Source organism: Rhinolophus sinicus, chromosome 17 (assembly GCF_057876585.1).
Source record: "Rhinolophus sinicus isolate RSI-liver-muscle chromosome 17, RSI-T2T, whole genome shotgun sequence".
NCBI classification, from domain to species: Eukaryota; Metazoa; Chordata; class Mammalia; order Chiroptera; family Rhinolophidae; genus Rhinolophus; species Rhinolophus sinicus.
In genome coordinates this window covers 1397343-1416301 of record NC_142517.1, presented here as the reverse complement: position 1 = coordinate 1416301, position 18959 = coordinate 1397343, and the positions used below count along the sequence as shown (strand labels likewise).

At 50.1% G+C, this 18959-nt stretch overlaps 1 protein-coding gene across 1 annotated transcript in view; it reads right to left on the bottom strand.

Moving 5' to 3' along the window:
• Positions 1–17220, bottom strand: part of UBE2G2 (ubiquitin conjugating enzyme E2 G2) — a 35336-nt gene extending 18116 nt beyond the window's left edge. The window contains exon 1 of the mRNA XM_074324132.2: positions 17004–17220. Within this exon, the coding sequence (XP_074180233.1) occupies positions 17004–17046 (43 nt within the window). The 5' untranslated portion in view covers positions 17047–17220. The remainder of the gene's footprint in view (positions 1–17003) is intronic.
• Between the last annotated feature and the right edge of the window lie 1739 nt (positions 17221–18959).

Below are 18959 nucleotides of genomic sequence, written 5' to 3'. Positions count from 1 at the left end.
CACAGAACTGCCCCGTAGGGAAAACACCCACACATCTGGTGTCAGACGTGCTGTGAGTGTGGTCGTTGTGTGAAAGTAAAGGAGACACACAGAAGCGTAGGTCTAAACAGGGCAGATGATGTGAACAGACCCATCACCAAGGCAGACCTGGATGGCACATGAACACATGAAAAGATGCTCAACGTTGTGAGTCACAAGGGCAATGAAAATTAAAACCACAAAAAGATGGCCATACACCTTTAGCACTACCATGTTTCCCCGAAAATAAGACCTAGCCAGACCATCAACTCTAATGTGTCTTTTGGAGCAAACATTAATATAAGACCCAGTCTTATTTTAATATAAGACCAGGTATAATACAATATAATGTAATATAATACCGGGTCTTATATTAATTTTGCTCCAAAAGACGCATTAGAGCTGATGGTAGAGCTAGGTCTTATTTTCGGGGAACACAATAAAAATACAGGTAGACTGACAATACCAAATGATGATGAACTTAGCAACTGGATCTCCCATGCATCATTGGTACAAATGCAAAATGGTCTGGTGACCCTTTATTAGCCAATGTGACCACTCCTACCAAAAATAGTTTAAACACATATGAGACGTGATCAAAAGATACGGTGAGTGTTTTAATATAAAAAATTTTACGACAGTAAAAGACACATCGCCATTAATCCTCCTCAAAATCCTCCCCCTCACTTCAAACACACTTTTCCCGTCCTTCTTGCCACTTTCTGAAGCAGTTCTGGAAGTCCTCTTTCGTGAGTGTCTTTAGTTGTGCTGTCGTGGCTGCCTCCATGTCCTGAATCGATTCAAAACGTTTACCTTTCATGGTCATTTTGACTTTGGGGAAGAGCCAGAAGTCACACAGTGCCAGATCCGGTGAATAAAGTGGATGAGGACACACTGTGATGTTTTTATTTGACAGAAACTGTCGTACCAGAAGCGATGTGTGACCCGGAATGTTGTCATAATGGAGGATGAAGGAATGCCACTCACGAAACAGGACTTCCAGAACTGGCTCAGAAAGTGGCAAGAATGATGGGATAAGTGTGTTTGAAGCAAGGGGGTGTATTTTAAGGGGATTAATGGCAATGTGTCTTTTACTGTAATAAACTTTTTTTATTTAAACATCCACTGTACCTTTCGATCGATCACATCTTGTACTTACCTGGACCCCGCAATTCTACTGGTGGATCTCTACCCAAGAGAAATGAAAACTTATGTCCCCACAGTCACAACTTGATTCATAACAGCCCTACAGTGGGACCAACCCAAGTGTCCACCCGCTGGTCAGTGACGAAGTGTGACCTGCACACACAATGGAAGACCACTTGGCAGGAAAGGAACAACACGGATTACTCTCAAAGCCCTGTGCTAAGTGAAAGAAGCCTATTTATGTGAAACTCTAGAAAAAGCACCACCACAGTAACAGACAGCAAATCAGACGTGGCAGGGCCACGGGGAAGTGGGAGGGGACCGCACAAGGGAACCTGTTGTGTCATGACTGTCTGGAGGGTATACAGCAGCACACATTTGTCAAAGTGCAAAGAACAGTGTATTTGAAACTGGCACATTTTACTGTGTGTAAATTTTATCACAGTAAAGCTGACCCAAAAATTAATTTCAGTTTTATGAAATGTAAAACAACTCTCCTACAAGATAAAACAGAAGAATATCTTCATGTCCATAGTTATAAAGATCTCTTAAATAGGACTAATAATAAAGCTAATAACCAAAAGCACTAACCATCAAGGAAAACACTGATAAAATTAAGAACTTCTGACATCAAGAGACATTTTTTTTTTAAATATTCAAAAGACAGCTCTAAGAGAATATAAAGGAGAGCCTCAGAAGAAGATGATATTTGCAACAGGTATTAACCAACAAACGGCTAATATCTGAACTTCTAAAGAACTTCTATAAAAATATAGAAAACCACCCAAAGGAAAACCAAGCACAAGACTTGAACAGGCATTACACACACACACACACACACACACACACACACACACACACACACACACACACACCAGATAGATAGATCCACATCTGTAAGTCTATATATCTAAGTGGCCAATAAGCATACAACAAGATATCCACCTCATTAACCGTGGGAAATGCAAACTAAACCCAGAAAGGTAATAAACAAGGGAACATAAATAAAAAGATCGCTTCCAATACTGATGAGTAAAGTGATGAACGTGATCAAGTGACAGGATGGGCGGGGTGGTCAAGGCCTTGCTAGGGAGGCGACACTGGAGGTGGGTTCTTTTTGTTTAATTGCGACACAAATGACAGAGCAGTGTATTAGCTTCGGGGGCACAACACAGTGAGCTGATATTTGTAATGTCACAAAATGATGACCACACCAGGGCCAGCTAACATCCAACAACACACTCAGTTACAAACGTGTCTCTGGGGATGACAACTGCCAAGGCCGACTGTCTCAGCAGCTCACACACACACACACACAGCACAGCACTGTACCTCCAGTCCCCATGCTGCACCTCTGCATGACTGACTGACTATACCTGGACGTCGTACCTTGTGACCCCGTCCCCCATTGCATCTGCCCCCACCCTCGTCTACAGCCACGGATCTGTTCTCTGTATCTGCGAGTTTGGTTTTTTGTTGTTTGTTTTGTTTTGTTTTAAGATTCCACATATAAATGAGGCCACACAGTATCTGTCTCTGACTAATTTCATTGAGCATAATACCTTTCAAGGTCCTTCCATGTCATCACAAATGGCAAGATTCCATTCTTTTTTATGGTTGAATAATATTCCATTGTGTACATGCTGCATATTTATAGCAGCCTTATTCTTAATGGACAAAAAAGGGAAATAACCCACACAGCTATCAATAGTACATAAGCTGGTATATATAAATTGTGGTATATTCACACAATGGAACAAAAATGAAAAAAATGACACACAACCACACACATTACTACATTGTACAAAAAAACCTAGATCTAAACAATACATACCACACTGTATACATGCACATATACACAAGTATAGAACACACACGACACAGAATATACAATTACACTGACAGAGGACACGCATCAGGAAACAGGCAAGGCTAAACTACAGTGATTACGAACACACGCTAGGGTGGAAAAACAAAGCAAAACAAGGAGGAGAGTCTCCCGTGAGGACGGGCCCCACACCACACTGTGGGTTCTGGGGGTGGGCAGCCCCCCGCTGCCCAGGGTGGTAACGCTCTGCGAGCTCCCTGAGCTGAGCATGTCTTTCCCTGCACTGTGCCGGTTGTATTTTGAGCTAACAAACAATTTGAAAAGTTGTGACTGCGACAGTCCCGGCAGGGGAGATGCAGCCTTGGATGGAGTGGGGAGGCATGCGGAGACGGCCCCCCGGCAGCAGAGGTGGCAGCTCGCTGACGCGGTGCAGGTGTGCGTGAAGACACACGAGGGTCCACACAGCCAAGTGGACGCTGGCGCCCTTGCTGGGATGGAAAGGGCAGTTCTGGTTCAAACATGCGAGGGCTGAGAGTCAGGGCGCAGACATGCAGCAGGGACGACCGGCAGGCGTCTGAGAGCCTGAAGCCCCGAGGCCTGATGGGACACTAGCGCAGTTTCCCCGGGACATTTGGAAAGACAGGGTGTTGTTTTCAGGTTTCACAGTGACTGGGGAATGGGACTGCCACCTAGTAGGCAGCGACCAGGAATACCTAACTTTCTGCCATAAACAAGTCCTACACAAGGAAAAATGATCTCACTCCAAATGCCAATAACCTGTGGGGAAACCCCGACCCGGGGAACAAGGAAAGGGACAGGAGAGCCAAGTCTGTCCCCAAGGGCATGCTAACACCGAGAAGGGGGAAACAACAGGGGACAGGAGGGCTGGCCCGTGAGGGAGGACAGCTAGTGTTGGTCCCTAAGACCCAGGGCAGTAAGTACGTCAAGGAGGGAGGGGCCAGTGCAAATGAGGTCAGGTACCAGGAAGGCGAGACCCCAGCTGGCGAGACGCACCCTGACTGTCTCAGCCGCTCCCCACCTCTCCTCACGGTACTAGACTGAGAAGGAAGCCCGGGACCCAACTCACTAGGCTTTATACACCCAATCATCTGAAATCTAGCCTGGCTTGTGTGTCTAAAGTCAGGTCACCCTTTTTTAAGAACAAAAAAATAAGCAACAGATTAGAGCAGATGACTTATGAACTGCTAAGGGTGGCAGGTGGGGGTCCAGCGTTAGTGGGAAAGGGGGTGTGGTGCCTAAGAGCAACACAGAGAAACAATGACGCTCATCCTTGTCATGGAACCTGAGGAGGAGATCACACCAAGAGGATGGCGTTCTTCTTCACTGCGGAGCTGCTCCTTTACCTTCCCTCTGTGCCACCTCTCCTTTCAGGGAGCGGCAAAGGGGGAGCCCATCGCCATCCGGCAGCCATCCCCCCAGCATCCTGTCCAACAGCGGCATCTACTGGTCGGTAGGAATTAGTCACGAGTCCTCCAGATGGACGGATGCTGCTGGCCTGCGCGCGCACACACACACACACACACACACACACACACACACACACACACCACCACCACCCACCCCCCGTATAGTTTCAGACCGACGGAGAAAAGCAACTTCAAAATGAGAAACGAAATCTTAACACTATCAGAGAAATTTGCAAAGACCATGCCACTGATTCCTTGAAAATGCTAATTTGTTAAAAATATATTTTTTAAATAGTGCCTTAAAAAAATAGCTGGCACATAAAATGAAATATAAATTTAACCTTTGACCCGGAAATCCCATGTCTCAGACTGTATCCCACAGATACACTGGTAAAAATAAGAAAAGACACATGCATAACCCACATGCAATAGCAAAAACCTGGAACCGACCCAAATGCTATCCACAGGGGACCAGTCCACTGTCAACAGAATACTGTGCAGCTCTGAAAAGGAGTGACAGCCGCCTCTATGCACCGGTACAGAAGGAGCCCCAGGACACGGCAAACGAAAATGCCCAGTGGAGAAAAGTGTGTGAACTAAGGTCTCTCACGAGGTGATTCAGGTTCAGTGAGGTGACTGGGGTGGGCCCTAATGCAATCCGACTGGTGTCCTTATAAGGAGAGTAGGACACAGACACACGCAAAGGGACAACCATGTGAGGACATGGGGAGCAGACAGCCCAGAAGAGAGGCCGCAGGAGAGGCCACATTGTATGAAGAACTTTTACAACTTAATACAATAAACACAATTAAAAAATGAGCAGAAATCTCAAGACATTGTCATTAAAAAAAGACACACGGATGGCATATAAGCACTTGAAATGACACTCAATATCACCGTCATTAGGGAAATGAGAATTGAAACCACAAGAAGATGGTGACATAGAAAGATGCTGAACTCACTGCCCAGAGCAGACACGCTGAGTTTATAGCTACATATGGATCAATTTCCTCTTTAGAAAAACCCGAAAGGCTGGCTGAGCAATGAAGACAAATCGGCCACGTGGGAGGAAAACGGCCAGAGGAGCTGGGACACATCTCATCATTAATTCCGCCCCCAGCGCTGGGACCCATAGCCAGAGTGGGACTCACACCCCGAGCTTCTCCCTGACAAGTGAGGGCTCGAACCCCACATTGGGATCCCCAACTTTTGAGACCTACACTTGGGAAACGAGCCCCCAAAACATCTAACTTTGAAAACCCAGGGGTCCACGTCCCGATACCCACCAGACTCTGGCCATCTGAACAACCACCGCACTGGGACTCACACGTCCAGGCCCAGCTCAGGCCCAGCCATTGGCGCAGACTTAAAGTGAGGGGGGCTCCCCTGCTTGTCCTGACCTGCACAACATCCAGGAGCCTGCAGGGACACCCCGGGACACAGAGCGGGGGCACCACCTTCACCTCTCCCTCCTCCGAGCTCAAAGACCAGGCTCTCCTGGAAGGGAGCCTTACGTCTGGTGCCCCGATTTCTGCAGCTGCCGCCTAAGGGATGCCTCTTGTTCACCTGGCTCTAGAGGCCAAAGGGCTTGCATTCCCGGTGTCATGGGAGTGTAATAATCGGTGTCACCCAGAACAGAGTTCACACCCTGGTGTGGCATCCCGATTTTGTGACTGCTGCCAGGTGACACCTCCACATCACCTGGCTCTGGGCCCGTCGGGCTCACACCCATGGGTCCCACAGGGCTGTGACCAATGGAGACCGAGTTCTTCAGCAGCTCCAACCCCCAGAGCAGAGCAAGTGGCACAGACCCAGGAGTGTGGTATCTCTGTGAGGTCTGCTGGCCCATCACCTGACTGCATGGGGCAGCCTCCCAACGAGCCGCATCTCGGGCTGACTGCAACCCTGCCCAGAGACCCGAGAAGGCCGGCCCTGGCTCCCCGCTCACCCTCTGCGGGGCTCCAGTGCCCGTCTCCTGGAGGACAGCTTTACACACGTCCGGGACTCCGGGTTTTGTGGCTGCAAAGGGCAGCCCCTTGACTGCCTTGCTGTGGTTGCAGGGGGGCGGAGGGGGGCAGAGGGGGGGACAGGGGCGGGGGGAATCTTGCATTCCTGGATCCCACAGGACAGTGGCAACTGGAGAGATGATTCCTGGCAGCATACCCCCCGGGGCACTGCAGACAGCGGACTGAGGCACACCCCCATCTTTCTGGGAAGGACGTGGCTCTGCGTGGCCGGAGCTTGGGCCTGCGGGGCAGGCTCCAGTTGGGCACACGTGCTCTCCAGGAACACAGGCTGGGGTGCCATCTTGGCGCTCTCCCTCTGCCTTGCTCCAGCTCACCAGTATCACCCAGAAGAGCTTGTAAACTCGTCATAGCCCCAAGCTCTATGACTGCCGCCCAGGGGACACCTCTAGATCACCTGGCTCTGGTGGCCAGTGGGGCTCACGCCTGTGGTCCCCCAGGCTGGGTATATGTGCACCCTTTAGAAAGCTGCTGCCTGATGGTCTGGCTTCCAGTCAGCCCAAATCTAGGTGCTGAGATCCTCCTCTTGGGGACAATGACAGATCTTGTCACATCCTCAGTCGCTGGGAGCTATTAAAAACAGAACAGGCTGCTTGGACAAGGGCAGAGCTTTGTGAGACAACCAAGAGCGGAGGCAGAGTTGAACGACAGGTTCACCTCCTACACGAGGCCACACCTTTAAGACGGGAGAAGTAGTTGTTTCATCTACTGCATAGAAACCAACACAGAGGGTCAAGTAAGTGAACAGAGGAATATGTTGCAGATGAAAGAACAAGAAAAGCCTTAATGAAACAGAGATAAGTCATCCACCTGACAACGAGTGCAAAGCAGTGGTCATAGAGATGCTCACGGAACTGGGGGGAAGGATGGATGAGTAAAGATCTTCAACCAAGACATGAGAAGTATAAGAAAGTGGCAAATAGAAGTCACAGAGCTAAAAACACTAGTGTGACTGAAAAATACACCAGAGGGTTTCAGGGGCAGACTAGATGGAGCAGAAGATAGGACGCGTGAACTTGAAGACAAGGCCGTGGAACTCACCTAGTCAGAGCCGCAAAAAGGAAAGAGAATGAGAGAAAGGGAGGAAAGGTTAAGGGACTTAGGGGAGAATGAAAGGAAGTGGTGAAAGTTTAAGGAACGTTTAGAACAACATCAAACAGACTAACATTCTCATGATGTGGCTCCCAGAAGGAGAAGAGAAAGGGGTGGAGATGTTACTTGAAGAAATAATGGCCGAAAACCTCCCTAACCGGGGAACAGACATCCAGATCCAGGAAGCCCAGAGAGTTCCAAGTAAAATGAACCCAAGGAGACCCACACCGAGACATATTACAATTAAAGAGCCAAAAGTGAAAGACAAGGAGAGAATCTATGAAGCAGCAAAAAAAGAACAACGTGTTATACACAAGGGAACCCCCATAAGACTGTCAGATTGCTCAGCATAAACTGCTGGCCAGAAAGGAGTGTCACTGCACACTCGTATTCAAAGTGCTGAAAGAAAAATAAAACTGCCAGTCAAGAATACTCTACCCAGCAAAGTTATCAATCAGACTTGAAGGATAGTTCACCAGACAAGCGAAAGCTAAAGGAGTTCATCACCACTAAATGGCCTTACAAGATATATCAAAGGTACTTCTTAATATGAGAAAAAGGACACTAATTAGTAACAAGAACACATGAAAGAATAAATCTCATTGGAAAAGTAAACATATAGTAAAAGTATTGGATTAATCACTTACAAAACTAGTATGAAGGTTAAAAGACAGAAGCAGTTAAAATAACTATGATTACAGTAATTAGTTAAGGGATACGCAAGATAAAAAGATGTGAAATATGACCTCAAATACAGAAAACTGGGGGCGAGGAGAGTAGTAATGCTGAGCTTTACGGTGGGATCAAACTTAGTTACTAAGTTTAAATAGACTGTTATAGATCTAAGTGATTACATATAAGCCTCGTGGTAACCACCTATATAGTAAAGACACGAAAGGTAAAGAGAAAGGCATATAAACATACCACTAAAGAAAGGCATCAGACCACAAAGGAAAAGAGCAAGAGAAGACAGGAACAGAGGGAAACTACAAAAACAGCCCCCCCCCAGTAAACAATTAACAGAAGGGCAATAAGCACGTGGCTGTCAGTAATCACCTTAAATGAAAATGGGCTAAATTCACCAATCAAAAGACACAGAGTGGCCGAATGCATAAAAAAAATCAAGACTCACCTATATGCTTCCTGAAACAGACACATTTTAGATGTAAGGACACACAGACAGAAAGTGAAGGGATGGAAAAAGATATTCCATGCAAATGAAAACCAAAAGAAAGCTGGAGTAGCTATGTTTAGATCAGATAAAATAGACTTTAAAACAAAGATGGTAAAGAGACAAAGAAAAGAGTTATGTAACGATAAAGAGGTCAACCCAACAAGAAGATACAACATTTGTAAATTTTATGCACCCTCCATAGGACCACCTGAATATGAGTATACAAAGCAAATATTAGCAGACCTAAAGGGAGAAACAGACAGCAATACAAGAACAGCAGGGAGTTTCAATACCCCACTCACATCAGTGGATTGATTATCCAGATAGAAAATCAATAAGGAAACATCGGCCTGAAACAGATGAACTTAACAGATATTTACATAACATTCCATCCAAAGCCACACTGTGCACATGGAACATTTCCAAGATAGAGCATATGTCAGGCCACAAAACAAGTCTTCATAAATCTAAGGTTTGAAATCATATCAGGCATCTTTCTGACCCCCGTGGTATAAAACCAGGAATCAATCACATGAAGAAAACTGGAAAATTTATAAATACGAGGTCTCACAATGAAGTTTGTGAACTTGTTGCAGTGCTGTTGAGAACCTTTTTTTCATATCAAAGGGATTATTCATTATGAATTTGTACCAACTGGACAAACAGCTAATCAAATTTACTATTTGGAAGTGCTGAAAAGGCTGCGTGAAAAAGTTAGACAACCTGAACTTTCCGCCAACAATTCATGGCTCTTGCATCACGACAATGCACCAGCTCACACGGCACTGTCTGTGAGGGGGTTTTTAGTCAGTAAACAAATAACTGTATTGGAACACCCTCCCTACTCACCTGATCTGGCCCCCAGTGACTTCTTTCTTTACCTGAAGATAAAGGAAATATTGAAAGGAAGACATTTTGATGACATTCAGACGTCAAGGGTAATAAGATGACAGCTCTGATGGCCATTCCAGAAAAAGAGTTCCAAAATTGCTTTGAAGGGTGGACTAGGTGCTGGAGCCGGTGCATAGCTTCCCAAGGGGAGCACTTCCAAGGTGACTATAGTGATATTCAGCAGTGAGGTGTGCAGCACTTTTTCCAGGATGAGTTCGCAAACTTAATTGTCAGACCTCGTACATGGAGATTAAACAACATGTTGCTGAACAACCATTGGGTCAAAGAAGAAATAAAAAACTACCGAGACAAATGGAAATGTAACATACCAAAACTTATGGGACGCAGCACAAGCAATGCTAAGAGGGAAGTTCGTAGCAATAAATGCCTACCTCAAGAAACAAGGAAAGTGTCAGAGAAACAACCTAACTTCATACCTCCAAGAACTAGAAAAAGAAGAAATGAAGGAAATAAAAATTTGAGGAGAAATGAATGAAAGAGACTAAAAACACAATAGGAAAGAACAATGAAACTAAGCTGGTTCTTTGAAAAAATTGACAAAGAGAAAGGAGCACTCAAAATCAGAAATGAAAGAGATGTTACACCTGATAGCACAGAAATACAATGGGTCATAAGAGACAACTGTGTATGCTGACAGCTGGGATGGATCATCTCGATACAATGACGCTGAATGACGGGAGTCTGCTGACAAAAAATACAAAACACCTACAGTGACCGAAAACAGACCAGTTGTTGCCTGGGACCTGAGGGCGCAGGAGGAAGAGGAGGACTGGCTTACAAAGAGGCAGGAGGAAGTTTCGGAGGGCGTGGGGAGGGTCATTCCTGAATGTGGTGATGGTGTCACGGAGGTGTGTGTTCCTCAGATCTCCTCGGATGCACACTTTAAATATCTTAGCCTATTGTATGGCAAATAAACCTCAGTAAAAGTGCTTTTCTGAAAAAAAAGGTGGCTGGGGATAAAAGACACCACCAAGGCTGAAAAAACACATCACAAAGAGGGAAAACGTAACTAACACATGCAACCAACAAAGGACTAGGGATACATAAAAGGGTAGGGAACCCATGAAGGACGCCCATCAATCAATAAAAAGACAAACCACCCTATGGAAATTTGGTCAAAGACATGAACAGACATTTCACAAAGGAAAAAGCACCAACGGCCTATAAACATGACGGACGTGAACTTCATTCATAACCCTGCTATACAAATCAAAACAGGGAACCATGTCACACCCAGCGGGTTGGTGAAAACAGAGCCCTGCACAACCAAGGTGTTCGAGAACATTCAATGCAACGTATGTGGGAACAACACCCTGAGAACCAGGAGAGCTGACAGTGCCAGCGTTACACCCTGCAGCTGGGCACCAAATGCCCCTCGCAGCGGTATCGGTATGACGATCCAAAACTGAAAGTAACCGACATGCCCATCAAGAACGCAATGATACATTCTGGCTTATCCATAAAATGAAACACTACTCAGAGTGAAAATGAACTCCAGACATACGAGTATGCTTCAACATCAACGAACCTCAGAAACACAGCTGAACAAAAGAGTCAATTCGCAGCACACATACGGTGCAATTCCATTTCTATTAGTACAAAAACAATGTTTAGAGGTATATTAAGTGGTTAAACCATGAAAAAAAGTCAAGAGCGATTTACACAAAATTCAGCGGCCCTGAGTTCTGGTGGCGGTCGGAAGACACACAAAGATTTCTAAGTCATTTAATGTTCTTGCTCAAACTGGGTGTCTTGAGTACAGACGTTCATTTTACACTTTCACATATAGAATATGTATATGTTTTACACTTTTACATATACACTTCACAAAATGTTTTAAAAAGCTAAAGGGTTAATGACAGGGAAAGATGACAGTGACAGGAAGGCCAGCTTGAGTTTGGTGGTTCTGGGATGGCTTCTCCAGGGGAGCAGGACACACGTGATGAAAACATCCAAGGAAAGGAAGTGCCCAGGCGCAGACAAGAGTGGCTGCAGAGGAGGCTGCCAGACAGAGAAGCGGAGGAGGTCCAGGAGGCAGAGGGCAGAGTCCGGCAGGTCGGTGCAAGGACTTTGGTTTTTACTGCCACCAAGGGTCCTGGGCAGGGCGGCTTCTGCTGTGTTAAGACTAGAACCAAGTGCGGAAGAGCAGAAGCAGGAGACCGGTGGGGACTGGGCTGCGTCATCCAGGCCAGAGGACTGGTGTGGGCCAGCGTGGGACTCGGGATCAAGTCTGAGGGTAGGACAGCGGGTTACTCCTGGATAGGACAGTGGCAGCCGGCTGGAGCTACGGTTTGGAGCCCAAACGACTGCCACCAACTGAGATGGGGATGATGGGGAGCAACACTGGTGCGGCAAGAGTAGGGGCTCAGTTTTAGACACGTGAATTTGGGGTTCCTACTGCACTGGGTTCATTAATGTCCCCCAGAATCTGTGACAGTGACCTCATCTGGAAATGGGGGCCTGACGATGAACTCAAGTTCCAATGAGGTCACACTGGACTAGGGTGGCCCTAATTCACTGACCGGCACTTTTATAGGAAGGAAGACGCCACGTGAAGACAGAGGCAGAGAGCGGAGTGACACCACCACAAGCCAAGGAATGCCAAGGATGGTGGCAGCCAGCGGAAGCCAGAAAGGCGAGAAGGGCCTTTCCCCAGGGCCTTCAGAGGGAGAGCGGCCCTCCTGACACCTCGATGTGGGACTTCTGGCCCCAGAACTGTGAGAGAACACGTTTCTGCCGTGTGAAGACACCCACTGGTGCACTTTGTTAGGGCAGCCCCAGGACACTCAGACCCGAGTCTACCTCTGCCGTCCTAGGAAAGGCCAGCTGATGAGTGAAGACAAACATCAAAACAAGGCATCCGTTTAAAACACTGGGTTCTTTACCTGGCTCCTTTCTCGTGTTAAGAACCGAAGCAAATCATTTTGCCTCTCCATTGCTCAACTTCCTGTAAAAGCGGGGGCCTGCACAGAATCATAGCCAAGGTCTACTGCACTCCTGCGACGGTGCCCACGGACGGACAGCACGCCTGGCCCTCACCCTAGCCACGCCTATCTAAGCCCCTGCCACAGGGCAGCTGTTTGTGTGGGTGTGCCACCTTGCAGAGTGGTAGGAGGACGAACTAGACGCTAAGACACAAAAGACAAGAATCACTAAATGGAACTTGAGCACGTTACTAAGACACAGCAACAACAAAACCCCTCAACAACAGACTTCATTCCCTATCGCTGACATGACAACTCACCACAGACTCAGTGGCTTATAGCAACCCCCTCGCGACCCACTTCCTGTGTCAGAGGCTGGGCAGGACGGTTCTCTGCTTAGTCTCACAAGGCAGCAGTCAAGGTGCTGGCAGGGCAGCCACTCCAAGTCCATTCGGGGTGTTGGCGGAATTCGGTTCCCGCACTGTAGGATGAGGTCCAGGTTCCTGCTGCTCTGCCAGGGACCGTTCTCAGGTCCCACCTTCCTCAGCTCCTGTCCCCTCTTCCGGCTCCCCCTCCTCAGGACCTCCTCTCCCGCCTCACCTCTCCTGCCTTCCCCTTCTGTGTTGGGGCCTCGTGCGATTACTGGGTTGCACCCCGATAATCCAGGATAATCGCCCTGTCTTAAAGTCAGCTAGTTAGTAGCCGATTACATCTGCAAAGTCCCTTCTCAGCAGAGCCTAGGCTGGTGTCCCACTGCATAAGCGGGGACAGAGATCTCGAGACATGTGTACACTTCTGCCGACACAGACTCCCACGTGCCACATATTAACACATACACACACGTCATACACTGCTGCCGGCACAGACTCCCACGTGCCACATATTAACACACACACACATAATACAGTGCTGCCGGCACAGACTCCCACGTGCCACATATTAACACACACACACATAATACAGTGCTGCCGGCACAGACTCCCACGTGCCACATATTAACACACACACACATAATACACTGCTGCCGGCACAGACTCCCATGTGCCACATATTAACACACATACACACACATAATACAGTGCTGCCGGCACAGACTCCCACGTGCCACATATTAACACACACACACATAATACAGTGCTGCCGGCACAGACTCCCACGTGCCACATATTAACACACACACACATAATACACTGCTGCCGGCACAGACTCCCACGTGCCACATATTAACACACACACACATAATACAGTGCTGCCGGCACAGACTCCCACGTGCCACATATTAACACACACACACACGTCATACACTGCTGCCGGCACAGACTCCCACGTGCCACATATTAACACACACACACATAATACAGTGCTGCCGGCACAGACTCCCACGTGCCACATATTAACACACACACACATAATACAGTGCTGCCGGCACAGACTCCCACGTGCCACATATTAACACACACACACATAATACACTGCTGCCGGCACAGACTCCCACGTGCCACATATTAACACACACACACATAATACAGTGCTGCCGGCACAGACTCCCACGTGCCACATATTAACACACACACACATAATACACTGCTGCCGGCACAGACTCCCATGTGCCACATATTAACACACACACACATAATACACTGCTGCCGGCACAGACTCCCACGTGCCACATATTAACACACACACACAATACACTGCTGCCGGCACAGACTCCCACGTGCCACATATTAACACACACACACATAATACAGTGCTGCCGGCACAGACTCCCACGTGCCACATATTAACACACACACACATAATACACTGCTGCCGGCACAGACTCCCACGTGCCACATATTAACACACACACACACATAATACACTGCTGCCGGCACAGACTCCCACGTGCCACATATTAACACACACACACATAATACACTGCTGCCGGCACAGACTCCCACGTGCCACATATTAACACACACACACATAATACAGTGCTGCCGGCACAGACTCCCACGTGCCACATATTAACACACACACACATAATACACTGCTGCCGGCACAGACTCCCACGTGCCACATATTAACACACACACACATAATACACTGCTGCCGGCACAGACTCCCACGTGCCACATATTAACACACACACACAATACACTGCTGCCGGCACAGACTCCCACGTGCCACATATTAACACACACACACATAATACAGTGCTGCCGGCACAGACTCCCACGTGCCACATATTAACACACACACACACGTCATACACTGCTGCCGGCACAGACTCCCACGTGCCACATATTAACACACACACACACAATACACTGCTGCCGGCACAGACTCCCACGTGCCACATATTAACACACACACACACGTCATACACTGCTGCCGGCACAGACTCCCACGTGCCACATATTAACACACACACACACGTCATACACTGCTGCCGGCACAGACTCCCATGTGCCACATATTAACACACACACACACGTCATACACTGCTGCCGGCACAGACTCCCACGTGCCACATATTAACACACACACACATAATACACTGCTGCCGGCACAGACTCCCACGTGCCACATATTAACACACACACACACAATACACTGCTGCCGGCACAGACTCCCACGTGCCACATATTAACACACACACACATAATACACTGCTGCCGGCACAGACTCCCACGTGCCACATATTAACACACACACACATAATACACTGCTGCCGGCACAGACTCCCACGTGCCACATATTAACACACACACACATAATACACTGCTGCCGGCACAGACTCCCATGTGCCACATATTAACACACACACACATAATTCACTGCTGCCGGCACAGACTCCCACGTGCCACATATTAACACACACACACATAATACACTGCTGCCGGCACAGACTCCCACGTGCCACATATTAACACACACACACATAATACACTTCTGTGATACAGCTTTGAAAGTCAAATATTATATACATTCCATTACTGCAAACTGACAACATGGTTGAAATAATGGATGAAGCTTTAAGTGAAGAGAAAAACCACCCTTGCCAATGCAAATATCCTTAGGAAATACAAGTTCAACAAAACAAAGACTGGACTGAAGCAGCAGCCTGAACTTCATTCCCGAGAAGGGGCTTAACAGATTCCTTCTCCACAGAAACGAGAACGATAATACTCACTCGCGGTCTAGAAACGGCCAAACAGACTAAACCAGACACAGGAGCACAGAGCAGGGTGGCAGGAAACGGAAGGATTCCCGGGAGACAGAGGCCACGGCCCCACCTCGCCCCGTGTCCCCTCACTCCGAGGTCTCCCGCAAGCACCTGTTCCTACTCGAGGGCCCGAGGGAGAGTATTGCTCACATTGTTTGATCGCGCCTGCCTCTGCCACAGTTTGCTAATCACTTCTCCCCACGCAGTGCCACCAACACGGTGTAGGAAACTGAGCTGCGTGCATATCTAGCAATTATTTTCATTAACTCATTACTTTATTTTCAAGTTTCTTCTGAAGGCATGTGCAGTGTAACTACAACAACATCTAACATTATCAGGTCTCTTGTGAGGCGTTAGTCTTTCCAGGCGAGGCAAGTGCAGAGGCTAAGGGTCGAGGCCAAGGTCAGAGCAAGGGTCGAGGCCAAGGTCAGAGCGCCGGGGCAGCAGGCGCAGGGCCTGAGCCCGGGTCTGCGGCGCCGGGTCCGCTCTCACCAGGAGCTGCCACGCTGTCCCCTCCAGCTGAGAGCGGCGCCGGGTCTCGTCGCGGCAACTGGCCCAGGGAGCATCCCGCTGGCCGGACGGAGGGAGGCCCGTTCTCCCTCTGCTCTCCCCACCGGGACAAACTGTACCGGCCAAGAAGGCGTAGCAGGTTTCTGAGCACCGCCTCGGAAGAGGGACGGGCGGCCCTGCTGAAACGCTGCGCTCCTCAGCAGAGAGACCCAGGGCCTGACCTCCCCCTCGCACTCCTCGCAGCGCTGCTTCCCGCCACGCGCTCCTCCACTTCTCGGCGGGCGGCTGGGCGCTGCCCTCCCCTCACGCAGGCGGGTCAGGGCGGCCTCCAAACTACCGGCAGGGCCAGAGGCAGAAAGGAAGAGCCCACGGGACTGAACGTCGCCGCCGACGCGCCTCCCGACCAGCGCGGCAGTAACGGGCCGCCCGCCCTGCGAGTTCTCCGTGCGCGGTGCCGACGCCTCGGGGAGGACGTGCGGGCCGCACACCCCGCGGCTCGCAGGCGACCGCGGACGAAGGGGCCCGCTCCGGGGGCTGAAGAGTCCGCCACCCGGCGCCCGCACGGCGCCCACAGGCGGCCCGCGCGCCCAGGGCCTCTCGGAGCCGCGCACGGGGACCGGGGCCCAGGGCTGGGGACAGGGACAGGGAGGCCGAGCCAGGGCGGGACGAGGGGCCGGAGGAGGCGCGGGGACGCGGCCTCGGCGCCGCCCGGGGCTCCGCGCCGGCCCGGAACTCACGTTTGTACTCGGCCATCAGCCTCTTGAGCGCCGTCCCCGCCATCGTCCGGGTAACAGCTGTGCGGTCCGGCCTCGCCTGCGAAGCGCTCGTATCCTCCCGCCCGCAGCCGGGGCTGCTTCCGGGTCGCCGGCCGGGCACAGAAGCCCTTCCGGGGCGCGGGGAGCGCGTGCGCAGTGGCGGGCGGGCGGGCGGCGCGCGCTTGGGGGACGCGGCGGGAGCGCTGTGGCCCCGAGGTCTGCCACCCGGCCCCTCGGCCGCCTCGTGGGGCTAACGCCGCTCCCGGCTGCCCCAATTCCCGTGGGGCCCTGGTTTCCCCAGGACTCTGGGCAGCAGGCGCCCGGGTGGGTACGCAGCGGCCGCCTGTGCCGTCACACTGGCCGCAGGAGCGTCCGAGGGAGGACGGCGCGGGTGGCAGGGCGCTGGCTGCGGGCTGCGCGACGTCATTCTGGTGGGGGGTCTTCTAAAGACCCCAGGAGGAGGGGTGGAGAAGGAAGAGGCTGCGGTCGCTGAAGCGGCCACTGCACGTGGCGCGACGGGCGGCGCGCTCGCCGCCTCCCTGCCCTTAGGGGCGGGTCGCTGACGCCAGGCCCAGGGCGCCGGACACCGACTCCGAAGACATCGAACATCGATGCCCCGACTACCTTCCAACAGGGGCTAGGTTTGGGGAGGAGGTGGGGGCGTTACTCCCCGTCCTCGCGGCGCAGCCGGAACTCGGGGCGCCCGAGACTTGGCCCCACGGGAGACCCGAGCCGCGCGCGGCCAGCGGCTGCCCAGGATGCAGGGCTCTGAGTAACAGGTGTGATGTGTCGTGGCTCCCTAAGCGTCGCACATTGGGGAGACCAGCAAGTTAGAAAAATGTTCGTCTTTTGTATCTTTGGCAATTAAAGTTCTTAAGCATAAAAAGTGTGTCACAGCTGAACCCGAGTTTTAAGGTGGAGCATTAATACGCTTCCCCACCTGTAAGTTTACGCAGGACGGGGTGGGGTTTTCAGTGCTGACACAGGGAAGTGCCAGCTGGGATCTGGAAACCAGTTACCAGGATAAATACAGCCATCTCCTCCTGAAGCATGAATTTAACCCAAAGATCTTGGGATTTAGATGTGTAACTTACCATTTTAAAAATATTAATACTGAGAGCTGTTATTCCAAATGCACAATTTGCATAAATTTTAAGAGAAAGAACCTCAAGGACAGCTGCCTTCTCCGGTCAGGTGTGGGGAGTTCAGGCAGCACTGCACTGTCACACCTACCGCTCAGCACTGCTCATGCGACTGAAGGCACAAACTGAAGGCACAAACGCAGGGGCCCCTCTGAGATGTACCCGCCCCCAGCCTTTCCAGGGCACCTGCAAATGACTCACCCCTGTAATGTGCTTCAGCCCACCTCCTTTTGCTGGTGTAAGTCTGGCTAGAGCGCACTTTTTCCCAGCTGCCCTTGACCCTCACCCGATGGACTACTAAACAGCTCACTCCCTTTCAGCCCTGGTTCTGTCACAGCAGAGTCCACTGGGAAGTCCTCTGTCAAGTTAGCTTCAGTTCACTCAACTTCAAAGAGTAGCTTGTCAACCGCACAGAGGAAAACACAAGTCTGACGGTCAAGCACCCAACAACCTGAGCCGCCCAGCCTGATGTCGAGATCCACTGCCTCCAAAACCCACCCTCTGGGGCAGCCGGATGGCTCAGTTGGTCAGAGCACAGGAGCGCGAGCTCTCAACAACAAGGTTACCGGTTCCATTCCCTCATAGGATGGTGGGCTGCGCCCCCTGCAACTAAAGATTGAAAACAGCAACTGGACTCGGAGCTGAGCTGCGCCCTCCACAACTAGATTGAAGCACAACTACTTGGAGCTGATGGGCCCTGGAAAAACACACTGTTCCCCAATAATCCCCAATAAAATTAAAAATAAATAAGTAAAACCCACCCTCTCTTTACGAGATACTGAGGAGACACCCAGGA